This window comes from Aspergillus brasiliensis, assembly GCF_001889945.1.
Source record: "Aspergillus brasiliensis CBS 101740 unplaced genomic scaffold ASPBRscaffold_7, whole genome shotgun sequence".
Taxonomy (NCBI): Eukaryota; Fungi; Ascomycota; class Eurotiomycetes; order Eurotiales; family Aspergillaceae; genus Aspergillus; species Aspergillus brasiliensis.
Window position 1 is genome coordinate 117,888 of NW_027137448.1, and position 15,400 is coordinate 133,287.

Below are 15,400 nucleotides of genomic sequence, written 5' to 3' on the forward strand. Positions count from 1 at the left end.
AGTTTGCTTTTTTCTACACTTCCTTCCCCGGATTCCAGCTTCTCCAGCAGCATCATGGCCGGTTTGTACTAAATTTGGGCCGACTCACTATTGACTAGACTACTGCGGTGGGTGTGGGAAGATGGATCTGGATCTAACGATCCTGGGGCAGATGCTAGTTAAGGTGATTAGCGAATCGTTTGTCCAATTTTCCTTTAGTGACCCTCTTCTGTTCCTTGCTCTTTTTCTCCTGTGGTTCGAAATAGTCAATAATTGTCCCACTCGGTTCCTATGAGAGGGGAACACCACTGGCAAGAGGACATAGTGAGCCAACAATGGCCTGCAGAGAAGTACAAAGAAGGTGCTCGAGGCTCTGGCAGGATAAAACAAAAACACGGGAAGGGAAGAAGAACTTCTTCGCCTTCGAATCGCACTGGACCCTTGCTTGGGTCGTCTGTCATCTGCAATTCTTCGGTCCGCCCCTCTGGAACCAAATTCGCATTAACGAACCAACCTAGATTCATCGAACTTCTTCTTGCATCGTGGCTAATCTTCTATCTTTACTGGCTTCTCTCACCCTCCTTGATTCAATTCCATTACCGACTGAGGTCATTTTCTCCGCTTTCAGTTGGCGGATTCTTCTTTCTGAGCAGCCCATCCCGACCGGGTGTGACGCAGCCCTGCTGGTCCGACCGTTTTGTCTTCCCAGTGCGCTTCATTAGTTTGTCCCGATAGTTCACTAGCGACTACGGCAGTATCGCTCGCATAATTTAGCAGATTCCGTGACGCTCAGTCAACTCTACTACTACTACCTTGTACTTCCCTCACACTCAACCTCCAACCAGCGTCTGCTCAGCTGTCCACGTTTCTGACCGCCTCTTCTCGTCGCCGTGCAGCATCCAGCGACCCGGGCTCTGTCGACGTCTGCGTGCCCGACGCCTTGCGTTTAAAGCGCTCACCTGGATCTCGCTTCGGAGGGTAACCACTACTCGTTACTTTCCCCCCATATTCCGAAGACTTTCTTATCTTGTCGCAGTATTGGTTCGCTGCTCGTGTCGCTTGAAGCGTCAGATGCGCGGTGTGGTGACAATACCCAGGCTCTTCGAGATAAATCTGCGCGCCGTGATATGATTGGCATGGAATCCGCCTAACGCTCGCACGGCCAAGCGCCACGGGGCTGCGACGACCTAATCCCTGCACAAGGCTCGCCCTTCCCAGATCTAGCGACGGTTTCCACTAGACGCAATCGGGTTGGGGGATTTTCCTCCCAAATCCCTGAGCTCATCACTCGCCGTGCGGGTGATCGAGTAGGCTTTAATTTACCAAGATCGATCACCTGAGAAGAGCGGACACAGCCCGTTCGATTTGATCGAACAGCTTATTCTCTCATCCGCTGAGAGCCAATTGGCCGATTGTAACGAGGCTCCGTACTTGCAAAAAAAGCGTGAATACTTGGGGGGGAGAGACAGCTGAAGAGACAAGATTCGCCCGACTGTGGAACTAGTATTTTAGATCAGCTACTCCCCTCTCTCCACGTTCAGGCTCGCGCTGTGCTGGACGCTTATCCATCCCCCTGGAAGGCCCAGTGTCCATTTTAAGTGATTTGCATCTGCGTACATGAAAAAGCTGCATGTTCCCTTTTCAACTGCGCTGAATTCTTGCCTACTGCGCCTCGGACTTTTTCCTTGCGGGACTAAACCAAGCCCACGTGACTCTATACATCACGTTGCGCGCATACCACGGAGCTAGACCGTTTGCTACTATATTAACCAGGGCTGTAGGCATTCTTGAGGACATTTGCCTGTGGCATTTGTCATGGTTTTTCTCCCAGTCGCCCATCATCGTCATTGTTCGTCTTCCACTTACCTGACCAATGACAAAGCCCAACGTACTGGAGTTCCCAGTAGGAACTCGGCTCGTTTACCTCGCGGAAGGCGGCGCCAATGTCATCTACCGAATTCTCTCTCCAGCAGAGATGGACGTTGATCGACGGAATGACCTCTCTGTGACAGTTTCCAACTCACCACCTAGCACAATGGGTACATTCCAAGTGCCTGCCATGTTTAGGGGGAAATTGCTCCGGCTCCGGAAGGATACGAGCGCAGGCATTTCGTACCAGGAGATTGCACGCAATTTTGACCGATGCATTCGTCCGCTTTTCAAACCAGAAGAGCTTGTTGATCAGGAGCTCGTTTATCTCCCCAGGGGGCTTGTTCAGGGATGCAATGAACAGCTACAGGCAGCAGAGCGAAGCGGCCAGCGTCCAAAACGGCGCCAGGGGGTGTACCTCTCTACGGTGGAGCCGTTTGGGCTACTCATAACAGACATGACTACCTTCAATCTTCCGGGGACGACGCTCTCAGAGTTGAAACCTAAATGGCTACTCCAGTCCCCATCTGCGCCACCTAATTCGCGGAGATGCCGAACTTGCGCACTCCGCGATATGAAGAACCAAAAGGCGCGCAAGAAAGGATTGGCGGAAGAACAATCCTTCTGCCCCCTCGACCTGGTATCTGACCGATTCGACAATGTCCTCCGTGCCGCCCAGTTTGTCAAGGGATGCAAAGACCAGGCACGGCTGGCAAAGGTACTTTATCGAAATGGGACGCTGCAGAGGCTCCTGACACATCAGAAAGCCTTACAGGATGTGGGGCTCTACGGTCCACCGCCAACTTCGCGCGAAAAGTCGCTGGCGATGACACTGCGAGACTGTACGATGTTCATCAGGGTACGTACCTCCATAGGTTTCTGGTTTTCGCCGGCGCGCCACGTGTCCGCTAACATCAGCATAGATGCCACGCGACGATTCCGGGCGTGTGGAGATCAGGCTGGGGGATTTGGACCTCAAAACCGGGGCTGGCGGGAAAGCCAAGTACTGGCTGGACCTGGAGCACCAATTGATTGTGGAGGACTGGTACGCAGGGGCCAAGAACAACGTATCGGAAAGCGAGTGTGCTCAGCAGAGTCCCCGGGCGCATTCGCAGTCCTTGATATAGGGTCTCATTGTGACTTGTCTTGAACTTTCTTCTGCGTCTTACAGCTACCATCTGCAATAGCATCTGCGATGATTAGGGGATCACAGCACCCTATTGAGGTATGCACCAGGCGGGCCACATAATGGGTGTCTCCCGGTAATGATTGACGGCCTTTCTCTTTCTTCATTTCATCGTGCTTTTCGATATCATGTTTCTTACTCGCATATTAATGTTCGGCTGGCAATTTTGCTGCATTGTTGTGTCTCTCGCATATTCACCGGGGTAGGGAGGGTCAGTGATACGTCTTGCTACCAATTTGATGCATCTCTTTTTCGCTTTCGGTCGTGGTTCTGGCTTGATTTTGTACATTAGGGGATCTCCTCTTACTCTATGGTTTTATTGAATAATGTATACATTGACGCAGTATTCCATACTTTGTTTCCAATCTATAGCAGTCTGTCTCTTTATTTCTATCATTGTCTCTTCTATTAACTGACTACACCATAAGTAACTATGCCACCAGGTAAATGACGTCACTCGCCCAAAGCATCGGCATATCCGGCCGAATACCCCGAACGGCGGCCAATTCGCCGACCGACCTCGAAGCCCACAGAAAGAAAGAAGAAATAAATGCAATAATCAAAAGTAATAGAACTCCACGATTGACATCAAGCTTTCTCCAGCACGGGGGAAGTCTTTTCCCTTTGAAGTTAAACAAGGACAGCCCAGGTTCCAAATCAGCAAGTAATCAAGTAGTCATCTCTGGAAGGCCAAAGACAACCCCATTAATAAGCGTTTCATCCGTAATTCCGCACCGGGCCTCGCGTCTTCCTCCGCGGATGCTTATAACGGAGGCAGAAAGGCGTTGTTGTTGATCATGCGGTTACATCTCCTTGGGTTGATCGGAATTTGTTTAGCGGGACTCGCATTATTGGTTTTTACTGAGAATATTAGTCTCTTTGCTGCGACGGATTGTACATATATCATGTCTGTCCCTCGGGTTCTTGTTCGTCGGGCTTTCCGTTCCTCTTCATTATTGTCTGGGTTACGGGGTAATATTGCTGTTAATACCCCTGCGACTTCGGCTTTCGTGACTACTACTGCTGCTGCTGCTGCGATTAGGCCTTTTTCTTCAACTGGTTCGGTGAAGATGCCTTCTCAGATGCCGAGTTCTGATGCGCTCGTGGACTTGGCCAAGGGTCGCCATTCCATTTACAAGCTCGGGAGGAATAGTCCCGTGCCGGACTCGAAGATCGAGGAGCTCGTCAATCAGGCTATTTTGAACGTTCCTAGTGCGTTCAATACCCAGTCGACGAGATTGATTGTTCTGCTGCATAAGGAGCATGAGCGCCTGTGGGATATCACCATGGATTTGTTCCAGGCCCGCGTTAAAGAGGGGACTCTCCCTGAGGAGACGTGGAAGAATCAGACGCAGCCGAAGTTGCAGGGTATGAAGAATGGCATGGGGACTGTAAGTGATAATGTATCGGATTCATCGGATGTTGTGCTAATTAGTGTTTAGATCCTCTTCTATGAAGACCCCGCGCACATCAAGCCCTTCCAGGAGAAGTTCCCTGCCTACAAGGACCAGTTTGAGCCTTGGGCGCACCATACCAATGCTATGCATCAGTACTTCTGTATGTCTTTGCTCCCTGGACTGTTTTTGACTTGGAATGGCAATGCTAATGGGTGCAGTGTGGATCGGTCTTGAATCTCTTGGCTTCGGCGCCAACTTGCAGCATTATAACCCGCTTATCGATTCTGCTGTGGCCAAGCAGTGGGATATTCCTACTGACTGGCGGCTCATCTCTCAATTGGTGTTCGGTAGTCCCGAGGTGGAGGGTCAGGAGAAGGCGAAGAAGCCTGTCGAGGAGAGGGTGAAGGTTTATGGCAAGTTGTAATTTGCTAGCTGGCGTTGGCTTGGTTGTTTCGCTTTGCGTCTATTAGATTAGATGGTTAGATGGTTTATAGATTCGCACAACAGCAATCCAGCATCTTAAATGGATAAACGCAGTGTAATTGCTTCGAAAGGTCTAAATCTGTCCAGAGCACCATCATCAACCTGAAGCCATGCTCAGGATGAGCCGGTAGCATGTGCGTACTGCATCGCATCGATGGTTCGATGAATCAATGCGAGGCGTGATTTGATACGCCTGTACAGCTGACGTCAATGGAAGTTGCAATTCTCGGGCTTATCAGCGTGGACGACATCGGAGTCGATTCTCAAACCTGCACTGGCTGGCATGTTCGAATATATTGTACTCAAATGACCACCTCCACCCCATCTCTATAAATGATAGACGAGCTAATGTCGAAGCTACAGCCTATCCATATACTCACTAGTATCTTATAGACCCAGCAAAATACACCAATCCAGGAAAAAAAGACGCCACACCTTCCCATCTCAGATACCCTCCTGGGCCTTCCTCCACCAAGCACGACATCTATTCCTTCCTAATACTGTATAGTTATAGCAAGCAAAGCACACAATATGAAGTCCTGGAAGCAAACAATCCTCCTAATCTGATCATATCCTCTCAGTCCTACTTCTATTCTACATCCCAATCCCTCTCGATATTTATACCCAGCCTCAGTCGTTCATCCATTCTTATACTATTCATACACCATGACCAAGCTCCTAGCAACCACCCTCATTCTCACCATCCTCTCCCTCCTCCCTCATTGCTACAGCCACCCCATCAACGAAACCGCCATCTCCTCAGCGGTCCCCTACGGCATGCTAATCACCCACTGCACCGTCCCCAACACCATCGCCCTAACCTTCGACGACGGCCCCTCAACCTTCACCCCAGCCCTCCTCGACCTCCTCAGCGAATATGGCGCACGCTCAACCTTCTTCGTGAACGGCTACCGACTCCAGGAGAATGCTCCCATTTTGCAACGCATCTACAACGAAGGGCACCAAATAGCCTCTCACACGTAAGTTCCCCTCAACCCCCATCTCCATCAAATTGGACCATCCCATGAGTTTTGAATGTTACATATTTACATACGTACTATAACTACCTAGATTCGGCCACTCCTTTCTCCCCGCCCTCGACAACCCCACCATAATCAACGAAATGAACACCCTCGAGTCTCTATTCCGGACCTTCATCGGTCAAGTCCCGACCTATATGCGCCCGCCCTTCTTAGCCGTGGATGGGAGGATCCTCGCATTGATGACGGACCTCGGATACCATGTCATTGGGGCGAGTGTGGATACAAAGGACTTTGAGAATAACACGCCGTGGTTGATTGGGGAGAGTGTGAAGAAGTTTGTAGAAGGGGTGCAGGCTGGGGGCACGGTGGTGTTGGCGCATGATACGCATGCGCAGACGGTGTTTACTTTGACGAGGGTTATGTTGGAGGAGAGTAGGAGGAGGGGGTTGGTTGGTAGGTTTTTCCCCGAAGTTTACTCAAAGTGTGGGAGTGATCATCACGCTGATGGTAATTATTTTACTACTAGCTACGACAGTCGCAGATTGCTTGGGGGAGCCGATGGATTTTTGGTATCGTTAGATTACTGCAGTGGTTGTGGGAGGAGTGTTGTGGTGCAGTGCGGAAGTGTGAGAATTTATATATTTTACACTATGCGAGTAGTAGTACTGCTGCTAAGTCCAATTCTTTGCACGACTTACTCGTATTACTACTAGTAACTACTAGTATGAGTTCGAGTCCGTAATAGTTACTACTAACCGTGTAAACCATGAATCATATAATAGTGGTACATATGTATATCCCTGTAACATAATCAACCCTCTAAACGCCCCAGCCATTTATCTATACCATAATGCAAATGAATATCCTCCACCACAACTCCAACACCCGCAATGCAATGCAAATGGTATACAGCAGCAATAATATGCCCTCAAAAGAAATCCTTCTCATCCAACCACTGCGTATCAATCGCATACGCCACCAAATCCGCCGCACAACACATATCATCATGCCCACTCTCCAAATCCAGTAACTCCAGAACAGCCTGTAACCGATCCTCTAGCGTCTTCTTCAACTGAAAGATATATTCCTGTGTCGCAGCCGTAACTCTTGGCTTGTATTCCAGCTGCTGTCTCTTCTCCAGCGGAGATTTCGCTACTCCCTGCTTTTTCAGGCCCTTATTAGGCGAGCATGGCGCAAGAGGCTGTCGAGCTGGTGTAGTAGTAGTAGGTGCTGACTCGCTCTTTCTATTCTTGAGAAGGGACTTGAGCAGGAATACGAGCCAGACGAGATTGGTTCGTGGGGCGTATTCGGCCCAGATGCCTGGAATATCGGGGGATCTTTCGGTCTTGAGAGGTTCGCCGTGGTACACTTCGGCGCGCATGCTGTGGGGTGTTGTTAGCTAGGCTGGATAGAGTGCTGGGGATTTTTGGGGCTTGATGATAAGGGTACGGACTATCGGTAGGTATCCCGTAGCATGATCTCGTCTTCGTCGCGACCGATGGCGTCGAAGATTTGTTTCTTGTCTAGATCCGAGGAGGCGACCTCGACGAGCTCTGCTTCTTCGCCCATGCGCAACTCTGCGCGGGAGAGGGAGTAGTCGATGATGGTGGTTTCTAGGGTGCTGAGTCCAAAGCCACTTGTGAATGACTGGCTGATGATTTCGTGATCGGTCGGTGGATCCATGCGGCCTTCGGGGCGCGTGCTTCGTATGCAGACATTCCCAAGATGGAGATCTCGGTGCTAAGGTGATGTTAGTTATGAGCTGTCAATGAGTGAACGCATTACGGCTGCGTACCTCAAATAATGCGTATTCTTCCGCTCGCGCTAGGGCCATTGCGACCCCCCAGAAGATGTCGTAGATTTGGAAGATTGATGACCAGGAGAACTTCTCCAGCTCGCAGCCAGCATCGTCCATTTCAATGATGGCCCATAGTTGTGAGTCGGGATAGGCCCGTTTACTAGACGGGTTCGGGTTCAGACAGTCGTCCTTGGTCTTCTTGTAGTAGTCCCACGCTATTTGGAAATTCTCTGGGAAACGACCCTGGACCACGTGGATCTCCCGAAAGCGAGCAAACCCTGGAATTGGATCCAGATACTTGAGCATCTTCACTTCGGAGACGATTTCCTCGATGCTCGTGAACTTTTTCGAACCAGGGCCGCTCTGAGCACGCAGAGGGACCACCTTGAACACGCCATCCCCGTACGCCTTTAAGCGCGCAAGTTTTGACTTGGACATCTCCTTTTTGCACAGCTCTTCCCGTAGACGCAGTTTATAGACTTCTCCGTAGGAGCCCTCTGCAATCTTCACCACCTCCAATAAGTTGCCTGCCCGGGCCGCCCATGATCCAAACTTTTGTACGCTCTGAGCGGCCACCGGGGATAACGCTTCGTTCAGAATTGGTCGAACGTAGGCATTTGCCTTCTCGTCTGTGACGCATCCAGAGGATAGTCGCGGTGCTGGCTTGTCCTTTTTTGCTGCTCGCCGCCCGCTCTCTGTGGTTCCTTCAGTAGCTTGCTTGCGTCTTCGAGGTCTCTCAACCGACACCTTCGGGCTGATTCTCACTTCGACCATTGTCTCATATTTTGTGCTTTCTTTAGGGTTGCGGTTTGGTGATAACCGTTCCGATGGGGACGGCTCGTCTTGCGGTTCAGACACGGGGGCGGATGTCGCTTCCGGCGTAGGTTGTTCTTGTTCAGTCTCGTCAGGGTGAATGGTCTTTTCGTCCAATTCTTCCACCTCCACTTCGTTTTCCTGAGGCTGCTCGGGTTCCGACTCTTGGGGCACAGTCTCCTCTATCGTAACCTCAGCCAGCTTCTCTCTGAGCCCCTCCACGGCACCCTGAACCGCTTTTTTTGCCTCCTTTTCCAAATCCTTGGCCGGACTTCGCTGCTCAAACACTGCCCTGGGCGCATCCGCTCTTCGTTTCCCGTACACCTTTCTCTGCGCGTTTGTGCGTGTCCGGGTCGCTGGTTTCGATATCCATTGCCCAGGGGTTGTGTTGTCGGCCGCGACAACAGGCGAAGATGGGGATAGCATGATGATGTGGTAATGTGAGGGTCGAGTGATGCTGATAGAGTTGGTCCTAGTGGCTCAATGAGCCTAGCGCCCGCATGTGTTGAAGAATGTGCCCAAGATTGAGAAGAGCTGCTGCTGTTGCGAGATTCAGTGGAGGCCACTGAAGCTTACCGGGGCTATTGATGCCTTTCCTAAACTGGGATAGTGGCTTGGTTGCTGGGGTAAGTGTTGCTTATGTAAGTAAGTCGTCACTGCCGTTTTGATTGTTCATACTTTGTAGGAAAGGAAGCTTAGACGGAGTATCAGTCTTCTACGGAGTACTATTTGAATAACATCTTCTGTTAACATTTCGAAGAGTGCTTCTGTATGATTTTCTGGTGTATCAAGCCAATCGTGTTATAGTGTTTCTCTACCCCAGCGTCAAATGACGATGATGTACTCTGGAAATATAAGTACTGATGGTACCCAGTCTCGAATGGGTAGTACAAAGCCCAAGGGGAGACGTAGCTGGAAACTAGAAGACGAGGCCCCAGCAGATAAATCTCCGACTAGATCATCCCGAGCTTGCGCTGGACCGGTGCTTGTTGAGGGGTTAACTATGAATTGGTGATGGTAAGGTTCCGAGCTGGAATGGCCGGAAGGAAAAAGGAAAGAAAGGCCTCGGCAAGCTCGTGTATCGGAGGCTTTCCGTGGTTTGACCTGCCAGAGACTTTTGCGGCCAGTCACCTGCCAGATTGGGAATATCTAGCGCAATGTTTGGCTCCCAAAACGGTAGCAGACTAACGATCGCATTGCTGGTAAGGAGTAGATACTAGCTAGACCATGGAGTGTTATTGACATGCATACACCTAGTTTTCCAGAAGACTCGTTAATCAAACAGGAGTCATAGGAGAAACATGGACTAGACTGCTCCGGAGATGTACCCCGTACTCCGTAAATAGAGTATGGACTCTGGAGGTGGAAAAGGGACGGGTGGATCGGCACAGACTTCCACTGCTTCTGGCCCGTCAGTTCAGCACAGGCCTGTCATTGAAATTGCCAGGATGACGGCCTGGACGGGAAGAATGATACAAAGGAGTGTTTGAGATGGGCAAAAGAAGGAGCTAAGTCGATACATTGTAGTCTAGAAGTAACTATGAATGTACCTCGACGGGTTAGAGGATTGCCATGGGACCCATAGTATTCCTGCCTGGGGAGCATGACGATCGGTGCCTCATATGACGCGCGACGACCAGTTAATTTTGATGGTTGGCTTTGCAGTCGGAGGAGATCGGAAGTAAGCCAAAGAGAAAGATGGATGGCGAGGCTATTATTGTGAGTTACTAATTTGGTAGGGAGGGCTTTGTGCTGCTGCTCTTCTGCTATTGTAATTTTGCCGGTGCAGCGGGTTACTAGTGTATTACCACCATTACCTACCCGTTGTGCGGTGACGTTATTCCTGCCGCCTGGGAGAATTTTACAATTTCTACACTGTACCCTCAGAAAGATCCATCACAGTAGACTTGCATCCTTCTGGGCGTGAATATCGGTGGCTGACAAGCTGAAGATAATCTTGTAGTTCCATATACAAATAATAGACCATGTACGAAATGACTTATTATCCTTAGCACAGTGGGAGATCCTTCATGAAAGAACCCGACTGAGCCGCCGCGTAGATCACGCGAGCGCAACACCACTGGACCCCAGGGCCGTAACCACCAAAACCGTAAGACTGACTGGCCGGACGCTCGGGATTCCTCGCCTTCTTTTTTCTCTTTGCATCCGCCGCCCTTTTTCATCTTTTCCCTTCATTCCGGCTTATCGGCGCATCAACCCTTCATTTCGCCCCTCTCCTTCTCTCACTCTCACCCACCCACACACACACTCTCTCTACACCTTGGACGGCGATACCTCCGCACTTCCGTCGATTCTCAAATACGTCTCGATCTCCCTTTGCTTCCTGTCGTCGCCTTTCTCGCATTTTTCCCCATGTCGCCGCCTCCGCTGAAATAAAACCCACCCATCATTGAATGACCCAAGATGGCGTTCAACTTCAACTGGTCGCCGTTAATGGCGGACGCGAGCTTCTACACTCGCGCCCAGGAGCTGCTCACTGCCGCGTTAAATAAATCGCCAAAACCGCCGATAATCGTGGACGATATCCATGTCACCGAACTCAATCTCGGCTCTATCCCGCCCGAGCTGGAGATCTTGGAAATCGGAGACCTGGCCGAGGATCGCTTTCGAGGCATCTTTAAGATGTCCTATACCGGCGACGCCTTTCTGACCCTGAAGACCCGTGTCCAAGCAAATCCGCTCAATACCTTTCTTCTCACCCGACCGTCTTTTGCGACGCCCTTGCCGGTCGCTGCAGCGTATGTGTTATTGGATTATCTCAAAACGCAGCCAAGCGCATCCTTGCTGACTTAGTCGCCTCCAACTGCAGAACTCCGTTGACTATTCCCCTTCAAATCACCCTTTCCGACTTCAAACTTTCCGGCTTCGTGATATTGGTCTTTTCGAAGCAAAAAGGCATCACAGTCGTCTTCCGAAATGACCCCCTTGAGTCACTCAAAGTGTCGTCGACATTCGACTCGATCCCCTTCGTGCGCGACTTCCTACAGCGAGAAATAGAAGGCCAGCTTCGCGTTTTGTTCATGGACGAGTTACCCGCCATCATTCATCGCCTGTCTCTCCGATTATGGGTTCCCGAATACCGGGCTGGAGAGGAAATGGCAACCCGCGCCACCAACACCGCGGGTGAAGGGCCTGGCCAAGATCCCTTGGCAAGTCCTCCACAGGATCCCGTGGATGCTCAGGGCAACGCTTTGGATGAATCGGAGATCGCTTCGCTGTCGTTGGATTCCTCGGTCGAGACGCACTCCTTGTTTTCGCAGAAGAACCTGCTACGCTTGGCCGCACTTACGGACTCCCAGCGAACGCTATCACTATTCACTCCGTCCATTCAAGAAGTGGTGTACCGCGCATGGACTTCGCCTTCTGACTCGGGCGATGTTTCGGGTGGCGTGATGTCTCCCTTGAGCCCTGCACTTTCCCGGACCCAATCCCAGGTCGGCGGAATGTCCTTCCAAGATACCGCCAGCATGGTATCCTCACAGACTCGGTCATCGACGAACACCCATACTTTCAGCAGCTACGGTCTGAGCCTGGGAGCGGGCCGTCATTCGAAATCAAATGCTCGCAGGCGGAAGAAGCGCGTGGTGGACCTGCGTCGTCCCAAGACTACTGAGGATGCCGCCAGTGTGAGCGGCGAAAGCACCTACACCGAGACGACCAGTGCACCGTCCATCTGCTCCGCACCTTTGCCGGTGGTCAGCGAGCAGACTGATGACCCAGTGACTCCCCCATTGTCCCCGGACAGTGAACTCCACCTTCCCACCGTTCCCGAACGACACCGCCTGAGCATTTCTAGGCAGATCCCCCGCCGTGATATTGCGACAGAAATGTTGCGTGAGACCGGGGAGTCATCGGCTCAGCCGGTCCATCGTTCGGCGGTTGATGTGGACGCTACGCCGCGGGTGGCTGTACACCCTTACGTTGCTGCTCAAACTGAGAGCGAAAAGGAAGCAGCAAGCGCACCGCGTCAGCTTCCTTCTAAGGCACTCCCATTCTCCGACACCAAGCCGACATCCAGTATCGTGGACCAAGCGCTGGTTGAACGACTGGCCGGTGAAATCGCTCGTCGCATGCGGGAGGAGAAACTGACTCCCGGCAACTCGTGCAGTTCGTTCTGGGATCGTCTCAGCCATGATGATGCCCCTCCGGCGTACGGTCAGTGACTAGTACGGCCTGGCGGGCGTCTTTGTACTCTTTTATCTTCCCCCATTCTCTTCTCCCAGGCGAGGATGCTCATTCCAGTGCAATCCTCCCAGCTCCAGCAAGTCTGGAGCGTTTTATGACCGATACGACACTGCATTTAATTCTGACTGTGCTCTACTGTGTTTTAATTGTTTTCAAGCGGGCTTTAGAACTCTGTACATTGATTGGACTGTACCCATAAAAGAATCTGGCGTGTTTTTTTGTGATTTTTTTTGATTTCGTGAGCGATCTGTTTCTGAGGGATACCACTTCGCTCGCTGACTCTCTTTGACTGTGATTTTCTACTTTACTCTCCTTTGTTCATTCTTTTTCTGATATTTTTCTCTTTTATTGATTTGGGATCTGGAAGCTGGAAGCACGCAATCGATGGAGGAGTCAAAAGAATGACTGGCAACTCTGGGTTTGGTTTTGCCTGACTGAATTTCTGTAGAGTTTCAAGCAATGCTACTGTATATTTGTCTAATGCAATTGCGATATCACGCACTTTCTCACTAAACAATCACAATCGTAATAAGGAATAGTCATAATCCTCCGAGATCCCCACGATCTGGGCGTTCTCCTTATCTTTTGGCGGTTTGACGCTTGAGCGGTCGGCTCCACCGTGGCTCCGATCGGTTTGCGACGAACGTCAACCATTTAACTCAACCTGACGCCCGTTCGCTTCCCTCTCCTTCTCTTCCTTCCTCCGCCACGTCGCCAGTTCCCCTGTCCGTCCGTTCCCCAGTCCGTCCAATTCCCCATTCTTCATCATGGCGGGCCTGTTCAAGAACGTTTTTGGCGGTTCCCAGCCTTCGAACCCAGCCAAGGTCGACGATGGTGAGTCTCAACGCACGCACACCCCAAACCCCAGCTTTTACCTCGAGCTCTGTACCCCAGGAAAACCAACCCTTCCCCCAAACTTCCTTCAGTTACACTCCCACCCTACCTCATTGTCACTTTCTTTTCTTCTTCTAACCACCTCTCCAATGCAGACTTCGCCGACTTTGTCGAAGCCCCGGAACCCTCCCCGGCCTCCCTCGTCGCCGGGTCCTCATCCATCCCGGCCCTGAACACGCAAGGCGTCACCCCGGTCCCCTACACCAAATGGTACCGGGTATGGGAGCGGACCTCGCCGCGAGACTTCATGCAAGAGGCGACTGTGATGCCCATCATCCTCCTAATCATCCTCTTTCACTTCTGGGGTACGCGCAAGAACCGCCGCAAGGCGCGCGACTGGGCGCAAGCCCACACCTCCGCCCTGCAAAGCGAATTTGCCGTTGTGGGTTTCGACGGCCTTAGCAGCAGTAACAGCGAAGGACAACCTACCCCGGAGTCCCTCCTCAAGGAACGCTCTGCCCAGGAATTCGCCTCTTACGCGACCGGTCGCCAGAACGTAGCGTTCGTGGACGTGGCCATTAAGCTCCCGAAACGGTACAACCCGGTCACTTTCTGGACGGAGACTGTCCTGGGCTTCTTCTTTGAGAGCTGGTCGCCCCCGACGGAAACCTACGAGGCTACGGCGTACACGTTCGACGGAAAAGAGAAGGATGTTGTCCCGCTCCCGGCTAATGATCGGTCTTCGTTGAAGGTGAACAACTCCACCTATGATGGTTTTATCTGGGCTGTTGTGCACAAGAACCACATGCGGAAGTTCCGCCAGGATCGCTATGACGCGAGCATTACTTTCACGAGGGATAACAACAAGTTGCCTCAGTGGGTTACGGTCATGACGGAAAGTGCGGAGATCACCGATGCTTTGCTCACGAACGAGCTGGCCCAGGCCATTGAGAAGGCTGGTAATGATTTCAAGTACTTGATTGTTACTGATCAGCCCGTTGATAAGCCTTTGAAGTGAGTTTCACCCCTTCCCTTCTCTTCCCTAAGCCTTTCACCTATATACCTCATAACCATGCACATGTGCTAATAAACACCTGTGTAATCAGAATCGAGGAAACCACCCCCCGCAAGCGCATCGAACTGTCCGTCACTCTCCCCAGCAGCGCCGAAGGCTACAACACCACCCTGCCTCTATTCACGCAGTTCCTCCGCTTCGCCGACCGTCTCGTTGGGGCCGCCCACTTCCGGCCCGAAGTGATGCGCAAGGTCCGCAGCACTCGCGACGAGGAGATCAAGAAGCTGCGTCGTGCGGATGAGGAGGAGAAGGCCGAGGAGCGCAGACTTGCCGCGGAGAAGGTCAAGAAGGAGGACCGGGAACGTCTCCTTCGTGGTATGTCTGCGGATGAGCAGAAGAAGTACCTGGAGCGTGAGCAACAGAAGGAGCACCGCCGGATGATGAAGAAGAGTACTCGGAGGGCGTGAGCTCTGTTCTTTTCTGTTCTGTTCTTTTTCCTTTTGTTGAACGAACTGTGGATTGGAGAACAGGGATGAAGGGTGAAGCGTGGGCATCGGTCATCGATGCCTTGCTGATTTGTTTGGTTGTGGTGGTTGTGGTGCTGTTCGTTCGTTGTATATCTTCATGTACAATGTATTCGTAATTCCTTTTTTCTCTTTTGGATGACATAGAGTGGGGCTTGGTTGGTTGGACGGATGATTCCATGGGGTCAGTCTGTGTTGACTGGCTGTTCTAATTGATCTACTAATGTCTCGTGATGGCATGAAGGCCTACTAGTAGTAGTAGTATGAGGGGTTACTTCGTATGAGCGACCTAGTAGTTGCCATTCCAGTCTAT

At 51.4% G+C, this 15,400-nt stretch overlaps 7 protein-coding genes across 7 annotated transcripts; 6 read left to right on the forward strand and 1 right to left on the reverse strand.

The window, feature by feature from the left end:
• Nucleotides 1–103: 103 nt before the first annotated feature.
• Nucleotides 104–773, forward strand: ASPBRDRAFT_593403 (uncharacterized protein). Its single transcript, XM_067628039.1, has 2 exons — nt 104–163; nt 246–773. The coding sequence occupies exon 2, from the start codon at nt 271–273 to the stop codon at nt 712–714; it is 444 nt and encodes a 147-aa protein (XP_067478098.1). The 5' UTR covers nt 104–163; nt 246–270; the 3' UTR covers nt 715–773.
• A 1,079-nt stretch (nt 774–1,852) lies between these two features.
• Nucleotides 1,853–2,975, forward strand: ASPBRDRAFT_30635 (inositol-pentakisphosphate 2-kinase; the record flags this gene model as incomplete). Its single annotated transcript, XM_067622798.1, has 2 exons — nt 1,853–2,707; nt 2,772–2,975. 2 exons carry the CDS (start codon nt 1,853–1,855, stop codon nt 2,973–2,975), a joined length of 1,059 nt encoding a protein of 352 aa, XP_067478099.1.
• Nucleotides 2,976–4,104: 1,129 nt separating this feature from the next.
• ASPBRDRAFT_196411 (uncharacterized protein) lies at nt 4,105–4,855 on the forward strand (the record flags this gene model as incomplete). Its single annotated transcript, XM_067620989.1, has 3 exons — nt 4,105–4,425; nt 4,477–4,591; nt 4,650–4,855. The coding sequence occupies 3 exons, from the start codon at nt 4,105–4,107 to the stop codon at nt 4,853–4,855; spliced, it is 642 nt and encodes a 213-aa protein (XP_067478100.1).
• A 725-nt stretch (nt 4,856–5,580) lies between these two features.
• ASPBRDRAFT_127308 (chitin deacetylase) lies at nt 5,581–6,476 on the forward strand (the record flags this gene model as incomplete). Its single annotated transcript, XM_067617959.1, has 3 exons — nt 5,581–5,894; nt 5,986–6,350; nt 6,424–6,476. 3 exons carry the CDS (start codon nt 5,581–5,583, stop codon nt 6,474–6,476), a joined length of 732 nt encoding a protein of 243 aa, XP_067478101.1.
• Nucleotides 6,477–6,825: 349 nt separating this feature from the next.
• ASPBRDRAFT_127826 (uncharacterized protein) lies at nt 6,826–8,934 on the reverse strand (the record flags this gene model as incomplete). Its single annotated transcript, XM_067618007.1, has 3 exons — nt 6,826–7,279; nt 7,351–7,637; nt 7,693–8,934. The coding sequence occupies 3 exons, from the start codon at nt 8,932–8,934 to the stop codon at nt 6,826–6,828; spliced, it is 1,983 nt and encodes a 660-aa protein (XP_067478102.1).
• A 1,878-nt stretch (nt 8,935–10,812) lies between these two features.
• Nucleotides 10,813–12,872, forward strand: ASPBRDRAFT_593460 (uncharacterized protein). The gene is made up of 3 exons (XM_067628043.1): nt 10,813–11,267; nt 11,339–12,752; nt 12,786–12,872. Exons 1-2 carry the CDS (start codon nt 10,933–10,935, stop codon nt 12,690–12,692), a joined length of 1,689 nt encoding a protein of 562 aa, XP_067478103.1. The 5' UTR covers nt 10,813–10,932; the 3' UTR covers nt 12,693–12,752; nt 12,786–12,872.
• A 609-nt stretch (nt 12,873–13,481) lies between these two features.
• ASPBRDRAFT_126970 (CCDC47 family protein) lies at nt 13,482–15,030 on the forward strand (the record flags this gene model as incomplete). Its single annotated transcript, XM_067617924.1, has 3 exons — nt 13,482–13,548; nt 13,704–14,562; nt 14,655–15,030. The coding sequence occupies 3 exons, from the start codon at nt 13,482–13,484 to the stop codon at nt 15,028–15,030; spliced, it is 1,302 nt and encodes a 433-aa protein (XP_067478104.1).
• Nucleotides 15,031–15,400: the final 370 nt, after the last annotated feature.